The 16,841-nt window shown below is 37.1% G+C and overlaps 1 protein-coding gene across 3 annotated transcripts in view; it reads left to right on the forward strand.

Moving 5' to 3' along the window:
• The window catches only part of CACNB2 (calcium voltage-gated channel auxiliary subunit beta 2), a 345,404-nt gene that overhangs the window by 215,032 nt on the left and 113,531 nt on the right, over positions 1-16,841 (forward strand). For all 3 annotated transcript variants that reach the window (XM_090266571.1, XM_090266573.1, XM_090266572.1), the window contains one exon: positions 12,416-12,535. In XM_090266571.1, the coding sequence (XP_090122697.1) occupies positions 12,416-12,535 (120 nt within the window). The remainder of the gene's footprint in view (positions 1-12,415; positions 12,536-16,841) is intronic.

The raw sequence follows: 16,841 nt of genomic DNA on the forward strand, positions 1-16,841 counted from the left end.
GGGCTGCTCTAATAAAATGCCATAGATGAGTAGCTTCTAAACAACAGATACTTATTTCTCACAGTTCTGGAGGCTGGAAGTCTAACAGCAAGAACTTGGAAGATTCAGTGTCTGGTGAGAGGCTGCTCTCAGGGTCACAGATAGCTGCCTTTTCTCTGTGTCCTCACACAGTGGAAGGAGGTCTAGAAAGCTTTCTGGACTCTCTTGAAGAAGAACACTAATCCTATTTATGAGGGTTCCATCCCAAGGACCTAACCACCCCGCCGAGGCCCCAACTCCCCATATCACACTGGGTATTTAGGTTTCAACATAGCAATTTGAGGATACAGAGGTGAATATTTTTATTGCAAAAAATCAGTACAAGGTGCCACATTCAGTCATGGTACCATGTATTGAATATTTGCAATAAAAAATTCTTCCTTATTTGTGAGACAGGAAATATTATTTGAATTGCTTTTTACCAACTGTCTGTGTCCCATGTTTTGTTAAATGTTGTTAATATTGTCTGGATTTTCTAACGTCAATATTTTTGTTAATAAAACCAATAGCGTGGTTATTCTTCCAGCTAAACAGTCTAAAATGGGCAGCCTAGTTCTAAGCATAAATTGGTGTGAACCAGATTATCTTTACAGTTCTTAAATCACCTCCTGAAGGTAGGTTAGCTGCTTAAAGGGACACACTATTTTAGGTCAGTAGGGTACTTTTCGCTGCTTTATTACTAAATGCTCCACACCACTGGCTCTTTTCAGCCAAATCCCCGGTCGTGTAGCCTATTTTTAATATTAAATCTCTCTGAAGCAAAGTCCTAGCTTTCTGGAAGGTTAGACTTTTAGAGCAATATATTAATAATTTACCACCAAATTACTGAGTCATTTGGCCTGTTTAAGTATCTAACCTAGTACCAAAAATTATTTAAATAGTCATATGAGAAAACCCTCATGTTTCAGTGGGTATTTAAAATAATTATCTTAATACATGTTCTGCAGAGAAATATAATACTTTAACATGTTAGCATTTCATGTTTTAGTACTTTTTAAAAATCTTGGTGTCATACCTGATATGATTCAACACTTTTCAACATTTTTTGGCATAAAGGATCTTCCGGGAGATCAAGAGCTTGCTTCCTGTCCCCACATGCAAAAACAAAACAAAACTATCAAGGTTAAATCAACAGTTAGAGAAAATATGTATCTGAAAACTCTTATTTTTCTGCAACACCAAAAATATTTTCAGGGTACTTTCTTAGACATTGTAATTGCAATAAGAAGGAGCTTTTACTTCTATTCATAAAAATGATAACATTACAAAAAAAACTTTACATTTGCCCTGAAATTTTTAAAAAAGAAAAACCAATCCAACCCTATTTCTTTCTTTCTTTCTTTCTTTCTTTCTTTCTTTCTTTCTTTCTTTCTTTCTTTCTTCCTTTCTTCCTTTCTTTCTTTCTTTTTTTTCTAGGTATAATCATTATAAACATTTGCCTATAAGCTCTTTGGTCTTGTAACTATTATTAAGGTTTGTAATAATTTACTACATGTATGGACCATAATTTAAGAATTTTAAGATAAGTCCTAGAAGTGAAATTATTAATCTAGATATGTGTTAATCTAGATACATATCTAGAAACAAATAAAAAGAACATTGTTTTCCCAGTAGATTGTATGAAAGTCAAAAAGCTACCAAAAAGATGTGAAGAATCAGTTTTCATGTATCCTCACAGCATTGTGAATTAGTACTTTGCTAAAAAGAGTACTAATTTAATGAGGAAATGGGGTTGTTTTTAATTTAGTGAGGCTTTTTCTAGATGCTTGTGACTAGTTGATTACTTTGTGAGTTTTTTAAAAAGATTTTACTTATTTATTTTTTAGAGAGAAGGGAAGGGAGGTTGAAAGAAAGGGAGAGAAACATCACTGTGTGGTTGTCTCACACGCAACCCCAACGTGGGTCCTGGCTCCCAACCCAGGCATGTGCCCTGACTGGAAATCAAACTGGTGACCCTTTGGTTCACAGGCTGGTGCTCAATCCACTGAGCCACACCAGTGAGGGGTACTTTGTGAATTTTTAAATTCATAACCCTTGTCTATCTATATCATTGATCTTTTACAGGTTTTCTTATCAGTATAATTTTTATATGTACAAAGAAAATTTTAGAAGGTCAACTCTCTACGGACTGAAATCATATACCTTTTCACAGCTGTGTGGTTCCTTGGAGGACACAGATGAGTATCATTCCGTAATGACTGTGGATTGACTGCTGCCACCTGGCAGAATTCACCCTGAAAGGCAGAAGCCAAGATTTATTGTTTGATTGTTATGCCACTCAAGGAAAGATTCACAGATGAACATGTCATCTTTTGATGTAATCTTTATTTAGTCCTAGAGAGCCCACAACACAAAGATGTCCTAGAATTTTACATTTGTACAGTTAGTCAGTTGCATTCCTTTAAATATATATTACTCAAATTTCCTTGAAAAATATCTTTCTTCTCTGCTGGGTGGACTTTTTAAAAAACATTCTCTTACTAGAAGTATGCACAGTCATGTTTTCTGCTGTGAATTTAAACTCTATCTTTATAGAAATGGAGTGTGTATGAGAAGTAACTGTCCGTACTGAAGAGTCATACGGTATGTCATATTTATAATGTATTTTGAACCATCTGCAAGAAATTTTCAAGAATATTTTTTCTAACTTCCGGCCAAGATGGAGGCTTAGACGGACACGCTAGGTCTCCCTCTACAACTATAGAGGAATACAACTACTTCAAAACAAAGGATAACTAGAAATTCCAGAAAATAAAACTACACGGAAGTCCAACATATGAAGTTATAAACCAGCGGTGCCATTTGGGCAGGTAAGAGTTAAAGAGGGCAGCGCTGTTTGCGGTCGCACCCGGAGCGGCGGGCGGCGAGGAATCCGGGCTGCGCAAGCCCCTGGCGGTGCGCGACCCCGGCGCTGGGGAGAGCGGCGGGATCCCGGTCTCCTAGCTGAATAATTGTGTGAATCCATCTTGGACCCCCGCCCCCAAAGAAAGCGCCACAGGGCTGCGAAATAGGTCGCAGACAGGCAGGCGCCGGTCGCTAATTTGTGACGCGTACACAGGCACTGCCCCCGACAGCCAGCCCAAGAAAACAAAACGCATCTGTCAAAATGAGGCAGACAACTATAGAAATACCGGTAACACAACTCACCAGGCAGCAGATAGAGAACCTGACAGATGAACAGATAAGAAACCTGTCAGAGGCTCAGTTCTGGGCCATTGTTATCAGGTGGCTTACAGAATTCACAAAAGAGCAGGAAAAAGATATGAAAGAAGCGAAAAACTTTCATAACGAAAGGAACAAAACAGCATACGAGACAGAAAGAAAAGAAATAAAATCCAGAGTTCATTTCAACAAACTGGAATATGGAGAAGGAACAAGCAGTCAACCAATGCAGCGAGAGGAAATGGGAAGCAACAATGAAAGGATCAGAAACCTCTGGGACAGCTATAAAAGGCCCAACATAAGAATCATTGGTTTGCCAGAGAATGAGGAAGATGAACTAGAACTTGAAAAATTGAGTGAAAATATAATAAAGGAGAACTTCCCAGACTTGGGGAAGGGAATAGACCTGCAGGTCCAGGAAGCAAGGAGAGTTCCCAAGAGACTGGACCCAGGGAGAACCACTCCAAGACACATTATAATCAAAATGTCAAAAATTAAAGATAAAGAGAGAATCTTAAAAGCAGCAAGAGAGAAGAAAAGAATTATGTACAAAGGGGTCCCAATTAGACTATCAGCTGACTTCTCAAGGGAAAGCCTACAGGCAAGAAGAGACTGGCAAGAAATATTCAAAGTAATGAAAATCCAAAACCTACAACCACGAATACTCTATCCAGCAAAATTGTCATTCAGAATAGAAGGACAGAGAAAGTGTTTCCAGGACAAAATAAAACTGAAAGAGTTCATTAGATCCAAACCACTGTTATATGAGATGTTAAAGGGACTGGTTTAAAAAAAAAACAGAAGCTAGGGAGATGAAACAAAGGCAAACTAAATAGGCAACGAGAGTGGAAGAGGAACTGTGGGTACGGGAAGCATATTGGGGGGAGGTCAACAGGGAGGGGGAATGGGGAAAGGGAGGGAGATGATATAGGAATTGGGGATCAAGGTAGGAGGGAATGGAATAGACGGAGAGAGGTTGGGAGGAACTGTATGCACAACTAATGGACATAATCTAAAAGGGGGGGACAACTGGAGGGAGGGGGGCCACTGGTTGGAGGGGAGCAGAAGGAAGGGAAATTGGCACAAATGTAATAATTTAATCAATAAAACACATTAAATCTGAAAAAAAAAATATTTTTTCTAGTAGGTTTGATTTAGCATACTCATTTTAGGGGGAGGGAGGTTAGCCTGGGGAATACTTACAAGACTTGCCTCTGGCTACACAATGATGAGTCATCAGCAACTTTCAGCTTGGAACTTTGAGTCCCTGGAATGAAGAAGTGGAATTAATGGGAAAAGAAGCTTCATAGAACATAAGCATTAATCATATTTTTAAAAATATAAAATCTCTCTTAAATTCCTTGTAAGATGGATGTTATATACACTTTAAATAGAATTACTTTTTTTTTTTTTTAGTGGCTTCCTTGTTATGGATTAGGTTTATTTAACCAACTGACCTGTAGTTGACATTAAGTTAACAAATTTGGTATTTATTAAGGTTTATGATAAAACACCAAATACTATATCTTCAGGCTGAAGTCTTTGTTTAGAAAATATTTATTGTCCAATCACTATGGGTTGTTCAGAATGCTGTTGTTGCTTTTTTTTTTTTTCTTTTTTTTAAAGGAAGAGGCATGAGAAAGTTTAGGCATATTTAGAAATGCTTAGAAGTGCTAAAAAGGACCCTGTATAGTGGAAGAGCTTCAAGATGTAGGATGTAAGGAAGAATAGACTCTCTCTGGTAACCCTGTTCATTCAACAATGTTTACAGAGCATGTATTCTGTGCCAGGCACTATTTTAGGTGCTTGGAATGAATGACTGAACAAAACAGAAAACAATCTCTGTCCTCATGGATGTTATATTCTGTTGGAGGGAGATAGACACTAAACAGTAAACATAATTATTAAACAAATTATATTGCATATTGGAAGGGAAAAGCACTATTTTTTAAAAAGTAGAACAGAATAAGTGGGATTAGAGACACTCAGGGGGCAGCAGGATTACAGTTTTAAGTAAGATGGTCACAGAAGGCCTCTGTGTGAAGTGATGTCTGAGCCAAGACTTCAAGGAGGTAACAGGAAGTCATATGGAAATCTAAGGAGAGACCATTCCTGGTGCCAGTGAGGAATATCAAGGAGGCCAGTGAGGCTGGAGCCGAAAGGAGGTTGTGTCCGCGAGTGGAGAGGGTAGGAGATAAGTGGAAGAGGAGACTTAGAGTTAGAGCCAACAGATAAGAGAAAGATGGGGGGGGGGGGGTTTCTTGGAAGTCAAGCTGAGAAAGTAAATAAAGGACAGGGAGTGATATAAATAACCTTGCTAAATGCTACTGAGAAGTGAAATAAGATGACCACGGAGAACTGAGCACTGGATTGAGTAGTTTTAGTGGAGTTGTGGAGTGGAAGAGAGTAGGTTTAAGAGAGAACTGGGCCCTGGCTGGGTAGCTCAGTTGTTTAAAGCATTGTCCCATATGCCAAGGTTGCCAGTTCAATCCCTGGTCAGGGCACATACAGGAATCAACCAATGAATGGGTGGATAAATGGAACAACAAATCAATCTCTCTCTCCTTCACTCCCTCACTCTCTCTCTCTCACCTTCTCCCTTCCTCTATCTCTAAAAAAATTAATACAAAAAAAAATTGTAACTGAAAAAAAAAAACTGGAAGAGAAGAATTAGAGAGAGTAGAGGCAACCTCTTTGAAGCATTATTTTCTGCAAAGAAGAACAAAGAAATAGTGTAGGAGCTGACAAGAAAATGGAATTAAGAGGAGGTTTTTTTAGTCAAAGAGAAATATAGCTACTGAAGGCCAACTTGCCAAGTTCTGTTGATTTTCAGGGAAGAGAGAAAAATTTCAATAGCTGGTTTCTTGACTACCATTGTTTCCTGTTCTACTTATGTACTTTCCATTGTAGACAAGTAATGAACAGAAAGCTTTACAATTTTGAGCTACTTTTGAGGAAAATTTCAGGGTAGCAGCCAACTCTGTGAATCCTTCTTTTCACAAAGAGCATTACATTGATGAATGAGAAATTATCTGTGTTTCATTGGATCCTCATTGTACCTTCCCTGCCTTTTGGGAAGATAAAATTTGAGATTCTGAACTTGAATTTAGACTGCTAAAAGTTAACTCCTACCTCCTCTGATTATTAGTTTTGTAACCTTGCTCAGGTAACTGAACTTTCCTGGACCTCGGTTGTTTCATCAGTAAAGAGGGACATAATTAGAGATTAAATTATTTAATGCTTGTGAATGAACACAATGTCTAACATAGTATACACATTCATTAAAAAGTAGTGATTATTACCATCATTTATATATATATAGTCTAATCTAAATAAATTGATTGCACTCACTAGTAACATAATATGGAACAATCTCGAAAATATACTGGCTTAAGCCTTTAAGATACAGTGCTGGATTTAGAAAGAAGAAAATCAGAGAATTTTGTTCAAATCTCAGATGACATGATTGTTCCAATAAAGTGGAATTTACTGGCAGTTTAAATACCACTTCTAATTAAGAAAATCAAATATGTCTAAGAAGATTTTTGATGAGGTGATACCATATAAACAAGGAGGAATCCCAAAATCTGTACTCTAGGTGTGCTTAAATGTGTATCTACCCATAGACTAAGAAAGAGGAGAAGGGAGGGGAAGCGATCTTTAATACTTCTGAGAAAAGTAGTATGTTAACTATACTGACTGCTTTTCAATCTTTCAAATGCCTAAGCATACCTTGTCCTCAAGGCCTTAGCGTATGCTGTTCCCTCTGCCTGGACATCTCTTCTCTCAAAATATTTCAGGGGTATTTTTTTTCTTTGTCCTTTGGGTTTCAGCCTAAATATCACCTCTGAGTGTCATATCAGCTTAACTAAATTAACATCTTCCCATCATCATTATTTTACCTCAGCCTGTTTTATCTTTTCTCATTGTAATTATTTTTTGATAACTTAAAAAAATTGGTCTCTTTCACTAGAATATCAAACTCCATAATGTAAAGAAACCTTTAATCCTTTTCTTAGTCATATTCTCAGCATTTAACTTAAAGTACTTACAGTTCTAAGTGTATATTTTTGCTTTTTGGGTTTTTTTTTTTTTTTTTTTTTTTTTTTTGGTAAAATTTAATGTCTTCATCAATACATACCATAACCACATAAGGTTTATAAATTTTCCTATGCTCTTGAGAAAATTGAAGCTAACATTTTAGCTTTTACATAATCATGAAGGTATCACACAGAAATGAACTTACATAGATTGTTACTTTTACTTCTGTTAATATTTTGACATGAAGCCAAATGGTAGGTCAGTCACATTTGAGATTTTACTACAGGAGGTATTTGAGCAGAAATTATGTGACAAATATAAAATAGCAATGAAAATGTGCTTAATCTCAGTAGCTTGTATCATATTGGAATTTTTAGTGTCAGGAACACTTTTGATCATTGAATAGTGTATGGTTTTATTTCTGAAGAGACCAACAAAGCATGGGGAACAATTTAGTTTCTTAGAGAGATCCAGTTTTCTCCACAAAAATAATAGTTAATTCTTCTAAACTGTGAGAAGAGATAACAATATGAGAAATGAAGAAATTATCTTATCTAGCCACACAAGAGACAGATACTTTCCCCTTGGCCCATGTTCTCTGAAGTCTATCCCATTTTGCTTTATTTTCAAAGTGTGAGCCTGACCAGAATGGCAGTGGGTGTCTGTCTGTCCCATGGTAGGTCAGGAAGAAACAATTGAAGTCAAATTTGCCATTGACTTAGCATAGTCCTCTACATGAGGAGGTCATTTGAAGTCTTAAGGATTTTCGATGGAATGTAGCTTTGTCTAGAATTTGATAACCTGTAAGAAATTGATTTTGCGCAAGAGCATTACCTTTAGACGTCATATGAAAATTTCATATAGAAATAGATGAACAGTTAGGGATAAAAAATGTCACTCCTCTCCTGGCTCATATGGCTCAGTGGATTGAGCGCTGGCCTGTGAACTGGAAGGTTGATTCCTGGTCATGGCACACGCCTGGGTTGTAACCCAGGTCCCCAGCTGGGGGTGTGTGAGAGGCAACCAATCGATGTTTCCCTCACACGTTTTTCTCCATCTCTTTCTCCTTCTCTTCCCCTCTCTTTAGAAATAAATAAATAAATGATGTTTAAAAGTCACTGCTATGAATAGAAATGATTCTCATCATTCTGGCTTTAAAAGAGAAAGCACAAGAACATTCAAAATAACTCATGCTGGAAACATGTATGACTGTTAGACAGTAGAGTATGACATCAAAAAAGCAAACTTTATAAATACAAAAAAAAAGTACTAAAGGAAAACAATGATAATTTTTGTGTCAAACTTGACATAAAGGTGTTTGGGAAAAAAAGAAATTTAAGAGTAGATAAAAGCATAAATTAATCTCATTAAACTAACATTTCCTAAAAGCAAAGAACACATTTTGAGTGAGAGTTCTGAGGATAGAAGTAGAAGATTCTGGATGAACTATTGGTAGCTGTTAGGTGCTAGTTGTATTTTGAAAGTGTACGATGAGGAATGAGAACTTTAAGATGCAGAAAAGGAAATGTGGGTAGCTGAACACGCGATGTAGTATCTGCAAGGACAAGTACTACAAAAGACCAGTTAATAACATTGTAGGAACTTGAGAGATTGAGGGTACATCGTGTAATGAACCTGTTCTGGAGTTAATGGAAATGACTGCCAGCTGTTCCTGACTAAAGACCACTTGAGGCAGAATGACCCAGAAAGCCATATGGCACCAAAGGCAGAGCTTAATTAGATACATCACTTCAAACTGCATATACTCACACTCCCAGAAGGAAGGAGATTAATTGTAATGTTCATGTTGGGAGGATGACTTTCAAACTTGCAAGAACTCTGGAGGCTACAACATGCTGCTATTTAATAGTGGTCATCTTTGGTGGGAGGATATAAGGTGACCCTGCTTGTGTCTCTGTCTTTCTGCAATGGGTACATGTCACTGCTATAATGAAAAATATTTTGAAAGTATATACTATGACAGGTACAAGGTGTGAAAGTAATGTGGCTTCTTATATAAGCTCCAGTAAACAGTTTATCAGCTACAGTTCACAGTCATACCTCATATTGTAAAATAGTAAAAGGTTAATATAGCGTTGAGATTTTCAAAAGATCATTACCAAAAGTCAATGTAGAGGGATAAAAAAAACCCAAACATTTAATTATTTAAAGTTTGAAACAGGTCTCAAAATGACTGTGCAATTAAAACCAACCCCAGCCAAAGAACATATATGCATATATGCATAGCCCATGGAGACAGACGACAGTGTGGTGAAGGGGGGAGGGGTCGGGTAGGGAGTGCAAAAGGGGAGAAAGTGGGGGACCTCTGTAATTGTGTCAACAATAAAAAATAAAGTTTAGGAGACAATTTTTTTTAAGCTACATCTGGTTATTGGTAAAGGAGTTTTTAAATCTTATTTTGTCTAAAAGGAAAGACTGCATACAGTCTATCAAGGGCTTCTTTATGACAGAAACTTTGTGTCCTCACTGGGGTGTAACCTGAACTTCTAGCATGGCAATTGGGTCTAAACTACCAGTACAGTGACTGTGGGCCCTGAGGCCCTTTCTGGGGCACAATTGTGCTGCTTGGTAACTTTTTAATATGCTACCCTGCAGTAGGAAACATTCTGGGAAAATGAGGACTACTCTTGCATCTGTGTCTGTATAGACAGACTCATATCTACCTTGACAATTTTAATTCTACAAAAAATTGGAATGCATTTTGTATCCTCCATGCATTTTACATTCACTTCATAACAATATAGGTCATCTTTTTATTACTTTATGTAATGATACTACAGTTAAGGTGCATTCAATCTATTACTTTTATTCTAAAACCCCTATTCTACTATATTTCCTCACATTCATGTCATGCAGACTGGTCTTAGTTCAGATTTGAAAGGACGAAAGAAGAAAGGAAGAAACAAGGGTGGAAAAGTAAGGGAGAAATTCTTAAGAATCCCTTTCTTTCATTTAATTAAAACTTTACAAAATAATTCCTCCACCACACCCAAACAGATATGTAGCTTAGAATGCAGTGACAGAATTTTGTTTACTTTAAGAAACCTAAAAGTGTTTATTTCTTCAGAAACAAACTTCAATGTAATTCCACTAGTACAGAAAATTAATAACAAGTATATTCCTTCTCAAACCTCAGTCGACTTATTTATAAGAAAATTTGGACTAAATTGTTCCATGAATCCTAACTCAAGCTAGTAAACCAACCAAACTTTGGATCTTCTTCATAATTATTGTTATAACAGTTCACACTGTTACGTATTCCGGTGAATTTATTTCAAGCGGTAGTTTCTCAGTTGGGGAAGCAGTTCAAAGTCATTTTGAGCTCCATTAAACTCATTGCTTGGAGCTGTGATTACTTTTATGTCCTGATTAAATTGGAAAATTTCTCTCTTACATCTTGTTTGGGAAGTCACAAGCATTCAAGAGCAGTATGCAATTATAGTTGATGAGCATTATTTGATTTTTGCTGTGCAATACTGTATATATTATTGTCTATGAATTGTCTTACGGCATACGGTAGACTTTCTGTAAGCAGGTAATGGAAAGGGGTCATTAAATGAAAAGATTGCTTGCTGTGTCTTTGAGAGAATGTTTTATCTGAAACAAACATGACAAATTGGCCTTGCGCCTGTTACTATAGAACCAAAGCCCTTTCCAGCTGTTTACACTTTGAATGCGAATGGCAATTTGACAGAGAGTAACGGAGTTGTGATGTGAGCATCCGCCTGAAAAGGCTACCTATGGAGCATGCCCAGTGTGGTGAGTGCGTCCTCCGCCCTCCCCCTCCAGATCTCTGAAGATAAGGCTTGAACTTTGCACTTGCAAATGTCACTGCTTACGTTTTGCAATAGGTTTTTTTTTTTTTTGTTTTTGTTTTGTTTTTTTTAAGGTTCTCTTACAACCAATTTTCTTTTAACAACCCAAGAGCAGGGAAGAGAATCTTCAGGGTAGTTAGATGAATTAAGTTTAGAACGAGTTGCTGCCTTTGAATGCAGTTGAAGTGTTCTTTATTTTTAAAGCATCATAAAGCATTCAGGTGACTGTTTTCCCCTCTGGAATGGGAAAATAAGAATCCTCTTGGATTGGACTCCTCCGGGGTAGGGAGGGAAAGCCCAAGAGGCAGAAGGAGAGCGAGAAGTGGGGCTTGCCCTGAGCATGGATGGGGAAGGAGCGGAGGCTGTTCCGCAGGGCTCAGCGCGCACTGAGGATCTGTGCCCGGGGCTGCAGCTGCGGATGGGAAAGACGCTGTCTGGCTAATGAAGGCCACCTGGATCAGGCTTCTGAAAAGAGCCAAGGGAGGAAGGCTGAAGAATTCTGATATCTGTGTAAGCTCCAGGGCTTTCGTTTCACGGGGAGACGTTATTTTGCCTTTGCTTTTGCTGTCATTGCAGTGAGTGCTGGCACGGGCTCCCTTATTTAGTAATTTGATCTGGGTTGCAAGAGAGGGAGCCAGGGAGAGTCCTGTAATTTTCTGAGCTCCTTTTCCTATGTCGTGATTTATTGCCAAAGGATATATCCCTGGCAGTGTTTTCTGTAGACAGGATTTTGTTATATGTCTATTTAAAGGTATTGAAAAAATGTGTTGCTTAAATACTGAGCAGAGCTGACTGCCGTTGCCTTACAGTTTTCAGAGAAGGTACCAGGTGAATAAAAAGGTACAAAAAGATGCTTATGATTAAAGTGGCAGTCGGCTCCTGGTAGTGACGTTTTGAAGAGTTTAAGTTTATAACTCGTTTGACTTTCATGTGTGTTTCTGTTAGCAGTACCTTCTTTCTAGTTGTAACTACTTGCTTTAGCGATTAGACTGTTCTTGAAGCTATCCTTGAAACCCATCTGTGCGCTTCAGTTCTGCACTGCACCACAGAGCTGGTTTAATTATGAAGGAACTTGTTCTGGTTTCCAGAAAGGATGGTAATGGGAACATAAAGCTGGGGAAGTAAAGGTAACTTGGTAGGCACAGCTACCCCGGTGAATGATCTGCTTGCAAACCAGAACGTGATATTTCTAGATGGCTTGCCATGAGTTGGATTCTTTTCTCCTCTTTTCAGGAACTTGGGGCAAAATCCAGGAAGCTAACTGTAGTGTCAATGAAACATTTCCAATGCAAATGTATAGATGGAATCTATTTTAAAATGTAAATTTTCCTTTCCAGGGTTCGGCAGACTCCTACACCAGCCGTCCATCCGATTCAGATGTGTCTTTGGAGGAAGATCGGGAGGCAGTGCGCAGAGAAGCAGAGCGACAAGCCCAGGCCCAGTTGGAAAAAGCAAAGGTAAAATCGTGCTTCCCTGCCAAACTTTCTCTTCCTGTCGTTTCAGGGTCCATAATGGACCACCTGTGGGAGTTTCTCCTAAAGCATATGTTTGGGTAGTTACAGTATTTCACTATCTGGTTTAGAAGAGGTTTAAGTAATGAGCTTATTTTCTTCCCTTGATATGAAAAGAAAGTGGGATACGAGTGGTCTTGACTTTTATGTTACTTTATGATCCAAGTAACTTGTTTCCATGGTGAATGGCTTACTTAGACACACAGAAGGACCCTTGATTATACAAAGAGAAAGAATTATATCTAATATCAAATTGATTTTTCTTTATTTTTCCAGCAAACCATTTCTGTTTAGAAAAACAAATTTTCTTCAAGTTAATGTTTATTTTCTGTTTATTTGAATAATCTTTCTCCCAAATTTTATTCCATAGGTGTTTTCTAATAATATTTTATTATATTTAAAAGAAATGGATTGTATTATCCTTCTCAAAAATAAACCATCAAGGATCTTATTAATTGAATGTATTTCTTCCCTTGGGGCATTTGTTCTCCATTCCATAATAATAAAGTACATTTATATGTGGAAGGGGGACTGGATATCAAATATGAAATATATAAATATAGAATTTAGCTGAGACTATTAGATTTCACCAAGTGTCAGGATTTGGATTCTTTTACCCATGTAGTCATTTGAATAGCCACTATTTCTAAATCATGGATTGTTGTTCAGTTTTAATGTACCCTGGTGTGTGTGATACTGTAATGAACTTATTTTCAACACGATTCTTGGTTTTCTTTTGAAAAAAATTACTGCTTTGAAAAATAAAGTGCTGTGTTGATCTTGCTAAAAAATCGAGGGTAACATTAGACTACTTCTGCTGCATCTCTGAGATGAGTAACATCTTTGTGTGTTGCTATGGGAATCATGGTTTGGAGATTCTGGTTTGAAAGCATGGACAATCCTTATGTAATATTCATGACCTCTAGCACAGCTGCCACAGTAGTTTACAGAGAAACTGCCAGAAGGCCATGACTCTTGAAAAGCAGTGTTTCCATACACCAGAACAGTGTTCTCAGCTCTGCAGGCAGGGAAGTCCTTTCCAGGTGTGACAGTCTTGATTGCAAGACAACCCATAAATAGCAGGAGCAGGGAGCTGATGAAGCAAGGTGTGGCCCAGTTGTTATCAGTTCATCTGCCCTACTAAAGTTAATCATTCAAAACATTATGATGTGACAACATGGGTGAAACTGGAAAACATCATGCTTAGTGAAATAAGCCAGTCACAGAAGGACAAACATGGTTTGATTCCACCTATATTAGGTATCTAAAGTAGTCAAACTCATAGCAGAGAGTAGAGTGATGGTTTCCAGGGGCTAGAGGAAGAAGAAATGGTGAGTTGCTATTCAATAGATAAAAAATTTCAGTTATGCAAGATGAGTAAGTTCTAGAGATCTGCTATACAACTCTATGCCTGTAGTTAATGGTACTGTACTGTATACACTTAAAAATTTATTTAAAGGATAGATCTTGTGTTAAATGTTCTTACTACAACAAAAAAACTATGAAGATGAAATTAAAGTGAAGAAAATTAAATAATGAATGTACATGTAGTGAAGTTAATTGCCACGAGTTTGCAGTATAGCAAGTAAGTGTTGCAATTTAGAAGCTGAATTCTACATTCTACATTTTGTACCAAGGTGCAAAGAGAACAGTTTTTTTAATACATTTGTATTCCAGAAACAAGAGTGTTTTATGGGCACTAATTTATTCATGTGATTTTCATATACTAAAATTTAACAGTTTCTCAGATTTATACCACATCATCATAAAACCCAAGGTCTTGTAGGCTTGGTTTTCAAAGTTTTCAGTTATCCGACACATTTTTGTCCATGACTGCTCTAAGTCCTGAGTTAAGTGACACAGCTTCATAGATCTTTTAAATATCTTTCACACCAGCATTGAACAAAATATTAGTACTCAATCAGACCAGGTCCATGTAAATTGTCATATAAATAAAAAAGTTTATAATTGCCAATAATATAGAAAATAAAAGAAAATGAAGAGAATTTAAAACAAAGGCAAAGATCATTGAAGGGCTACTTCCTATGTTTAGTGAACATAGTTATTTGAATCCATTTTTCTTCCTTAAAATTAGGTCAGTATCTTAAATCATTGATGTATTCAAATGAGGTACACTTGGGTAAGTATGAATTTTAGTATGTTCTGGAAGAAGATAAGACTAGGATTTAAGTTTACTTCATGTTAAAATCATGGTTTGGTAAGTCTGATTTATTAATTTCAATATCCTTGAAGAAGGAATGCAGAGGGATTGTAAATGGCTCATTCATTAGAATATTTTTATCTATTTCCTTCCACGGTGCCTTTATGTCATCACACCTTTTTTGAGATCTATTTAAAAATGAAGCCTTAAAGTTGAAAAAAATATCAGTTTGTCATTTTAGAAGGTTTAAAACAATGTACATCCATTTTATTTATTGATCTGAGAGAGAGACATTGATTTACTGTTCCACTTATTTATGCATTCATTGGTTGGTTCTTGTATGTGCCCTGACTGGGGACCAACCTGCAGTCTTGGTATATAGGGATGATGCTCTTACTAACTGCACTACCTGGCCAAGGTGCACATCCATTTTGAAAGAATCAAAAGTTTTATATATTTATTTTGTAATCATCATAGCACCTCTGAAACAGAAAGATTTTGTAAGTGGGTGTTTTAACTCACCCTGCAGATTATGTGTAACAGGTCTGTGTAAATACCTGGAAAAAACTTCAGTGGTGCTTGCAGATTCTGGCCCTCTGTAAATGTGAACTACATTACCCATTAATTGCCTTAAGAATACACCTTTGAAATAAGGTAATTGGCAAGTAGTGAAACTAGAGACACTGCCTTTTGGAATTAAATGACCTACAAAAATTAATATAACCAGGCACTCTGTGCTTCGAGTAAAATGCAGTACTTTTCACTACACTTTGTTATGGCCTCTCTTAAACTAGTAAACTTCACAGTGAGCAGATTCTATATTAATTTTGAGGCAACTCACATGACCTCGTTTTATTTTTGTTTGTTTTTTTAATTTGGCGTTTTCTGATTTCCAATGCATGTTTTGATTCTGTCCAGTTTTGCCATACTTTGCATATCTTGCCTTATTTTAGCTGGTGCTCTTTGATTCTGCCTTGAAGACAAGTCATATGTGAACATAATGTATTTCCACATTGATCTTTAAAAAATACAACCTTAGATATAATTCACTCGTTCAAAGTATATAATTTAGGGCTTTTTAGTGTACTCACACATAGTGTACAACCATCACTATGATAAATTTTAGAACATTTTCATAACCCCCATCCCAGAAAAATACCATGTTCTAAATTAGCAGTCACTCCCCATTTTTTCCAGTACCCTTAGCTCTTGGCTACCACTATTTAACTTTTTTCTCTATGGATTTGTCTCTTTTGAATATTCCTTATAGTCCATATAAATGGAATCATACAGTAGGTGGGCTGTTGTGACTGGCTACTGTCACTTACATAGTGTTTTCAGTATTCATGCTCTAGCGTGTATCAGTACTTCATTCCTTTTTATTGCCAAATAATAGTCTAGTTTATGATTGTATCATTTATTCATTTCATTTATTTATTTATCATTTGGGAGACATCTGGGTTGTTTCTACCTTTTAATTATTATGAAGAATACTGTTATGAACATTTTTGTACAGGTTTTTGTGTGAACATATTTTCATTTCTCATATGTGTGTATACAGGAGTGAAGTTGTTGGGTCATATGTGGGTTCTTTTTTTAACTGAAAGAATGATTTTTTTTCCTCCTTACTTTCCCCAAATGATCCTTTCTTCCCTAAACTTGGGGACCCTGAGATGGGAAATTGAGATGTCAAAAGGATTGGCTGCAGAGATGAAATAGGTTCAGAGCTGTAGTGTTTGTACAATAAATTACCATTAAATTTTAAGTTCATTATTGTCTTATCGGTGAATGTCTTCCATATTAAAGAACTTACTTAGTCACAGTTGCTGAGTAGAGGGACTGAAAGGACAGAGCCACGAAAAAGAAACAGGCTAACCTTTGCTTGCAGAAAGCTGGTACTGTTGGTTTAAGGAGAAGCAGATTGGCCATAAATCAGGCTCATTAGAGGCAGCACAGAAGTGCCTCGCCAGAGCAGAGAGGTCTGTGGATGTCGAAGGAAAAGACTGCACCCTGCTGGCCGGAACAGAAAATCCTTCTTGTGGGAGGTGGTGGCTGACTCTAAACTAGACCTTTCAAGAGGCACAGATGAAG

Source organism: Furipterus horrens, unplaced genomic scaffold, assembly GCF_987537825.1.
Source record: "Furipterus horrens unplaced genomic scaffold, mFurHor1.1.pri manual_scaffold_2, whole genome shotgun sequence".
Taxonomy (NCBI): Eukaryota; Metazoa; Chordata; class Mammalia; order Chiroptera; family Furipteridae; genus Furipterus; species Furipterus horrens.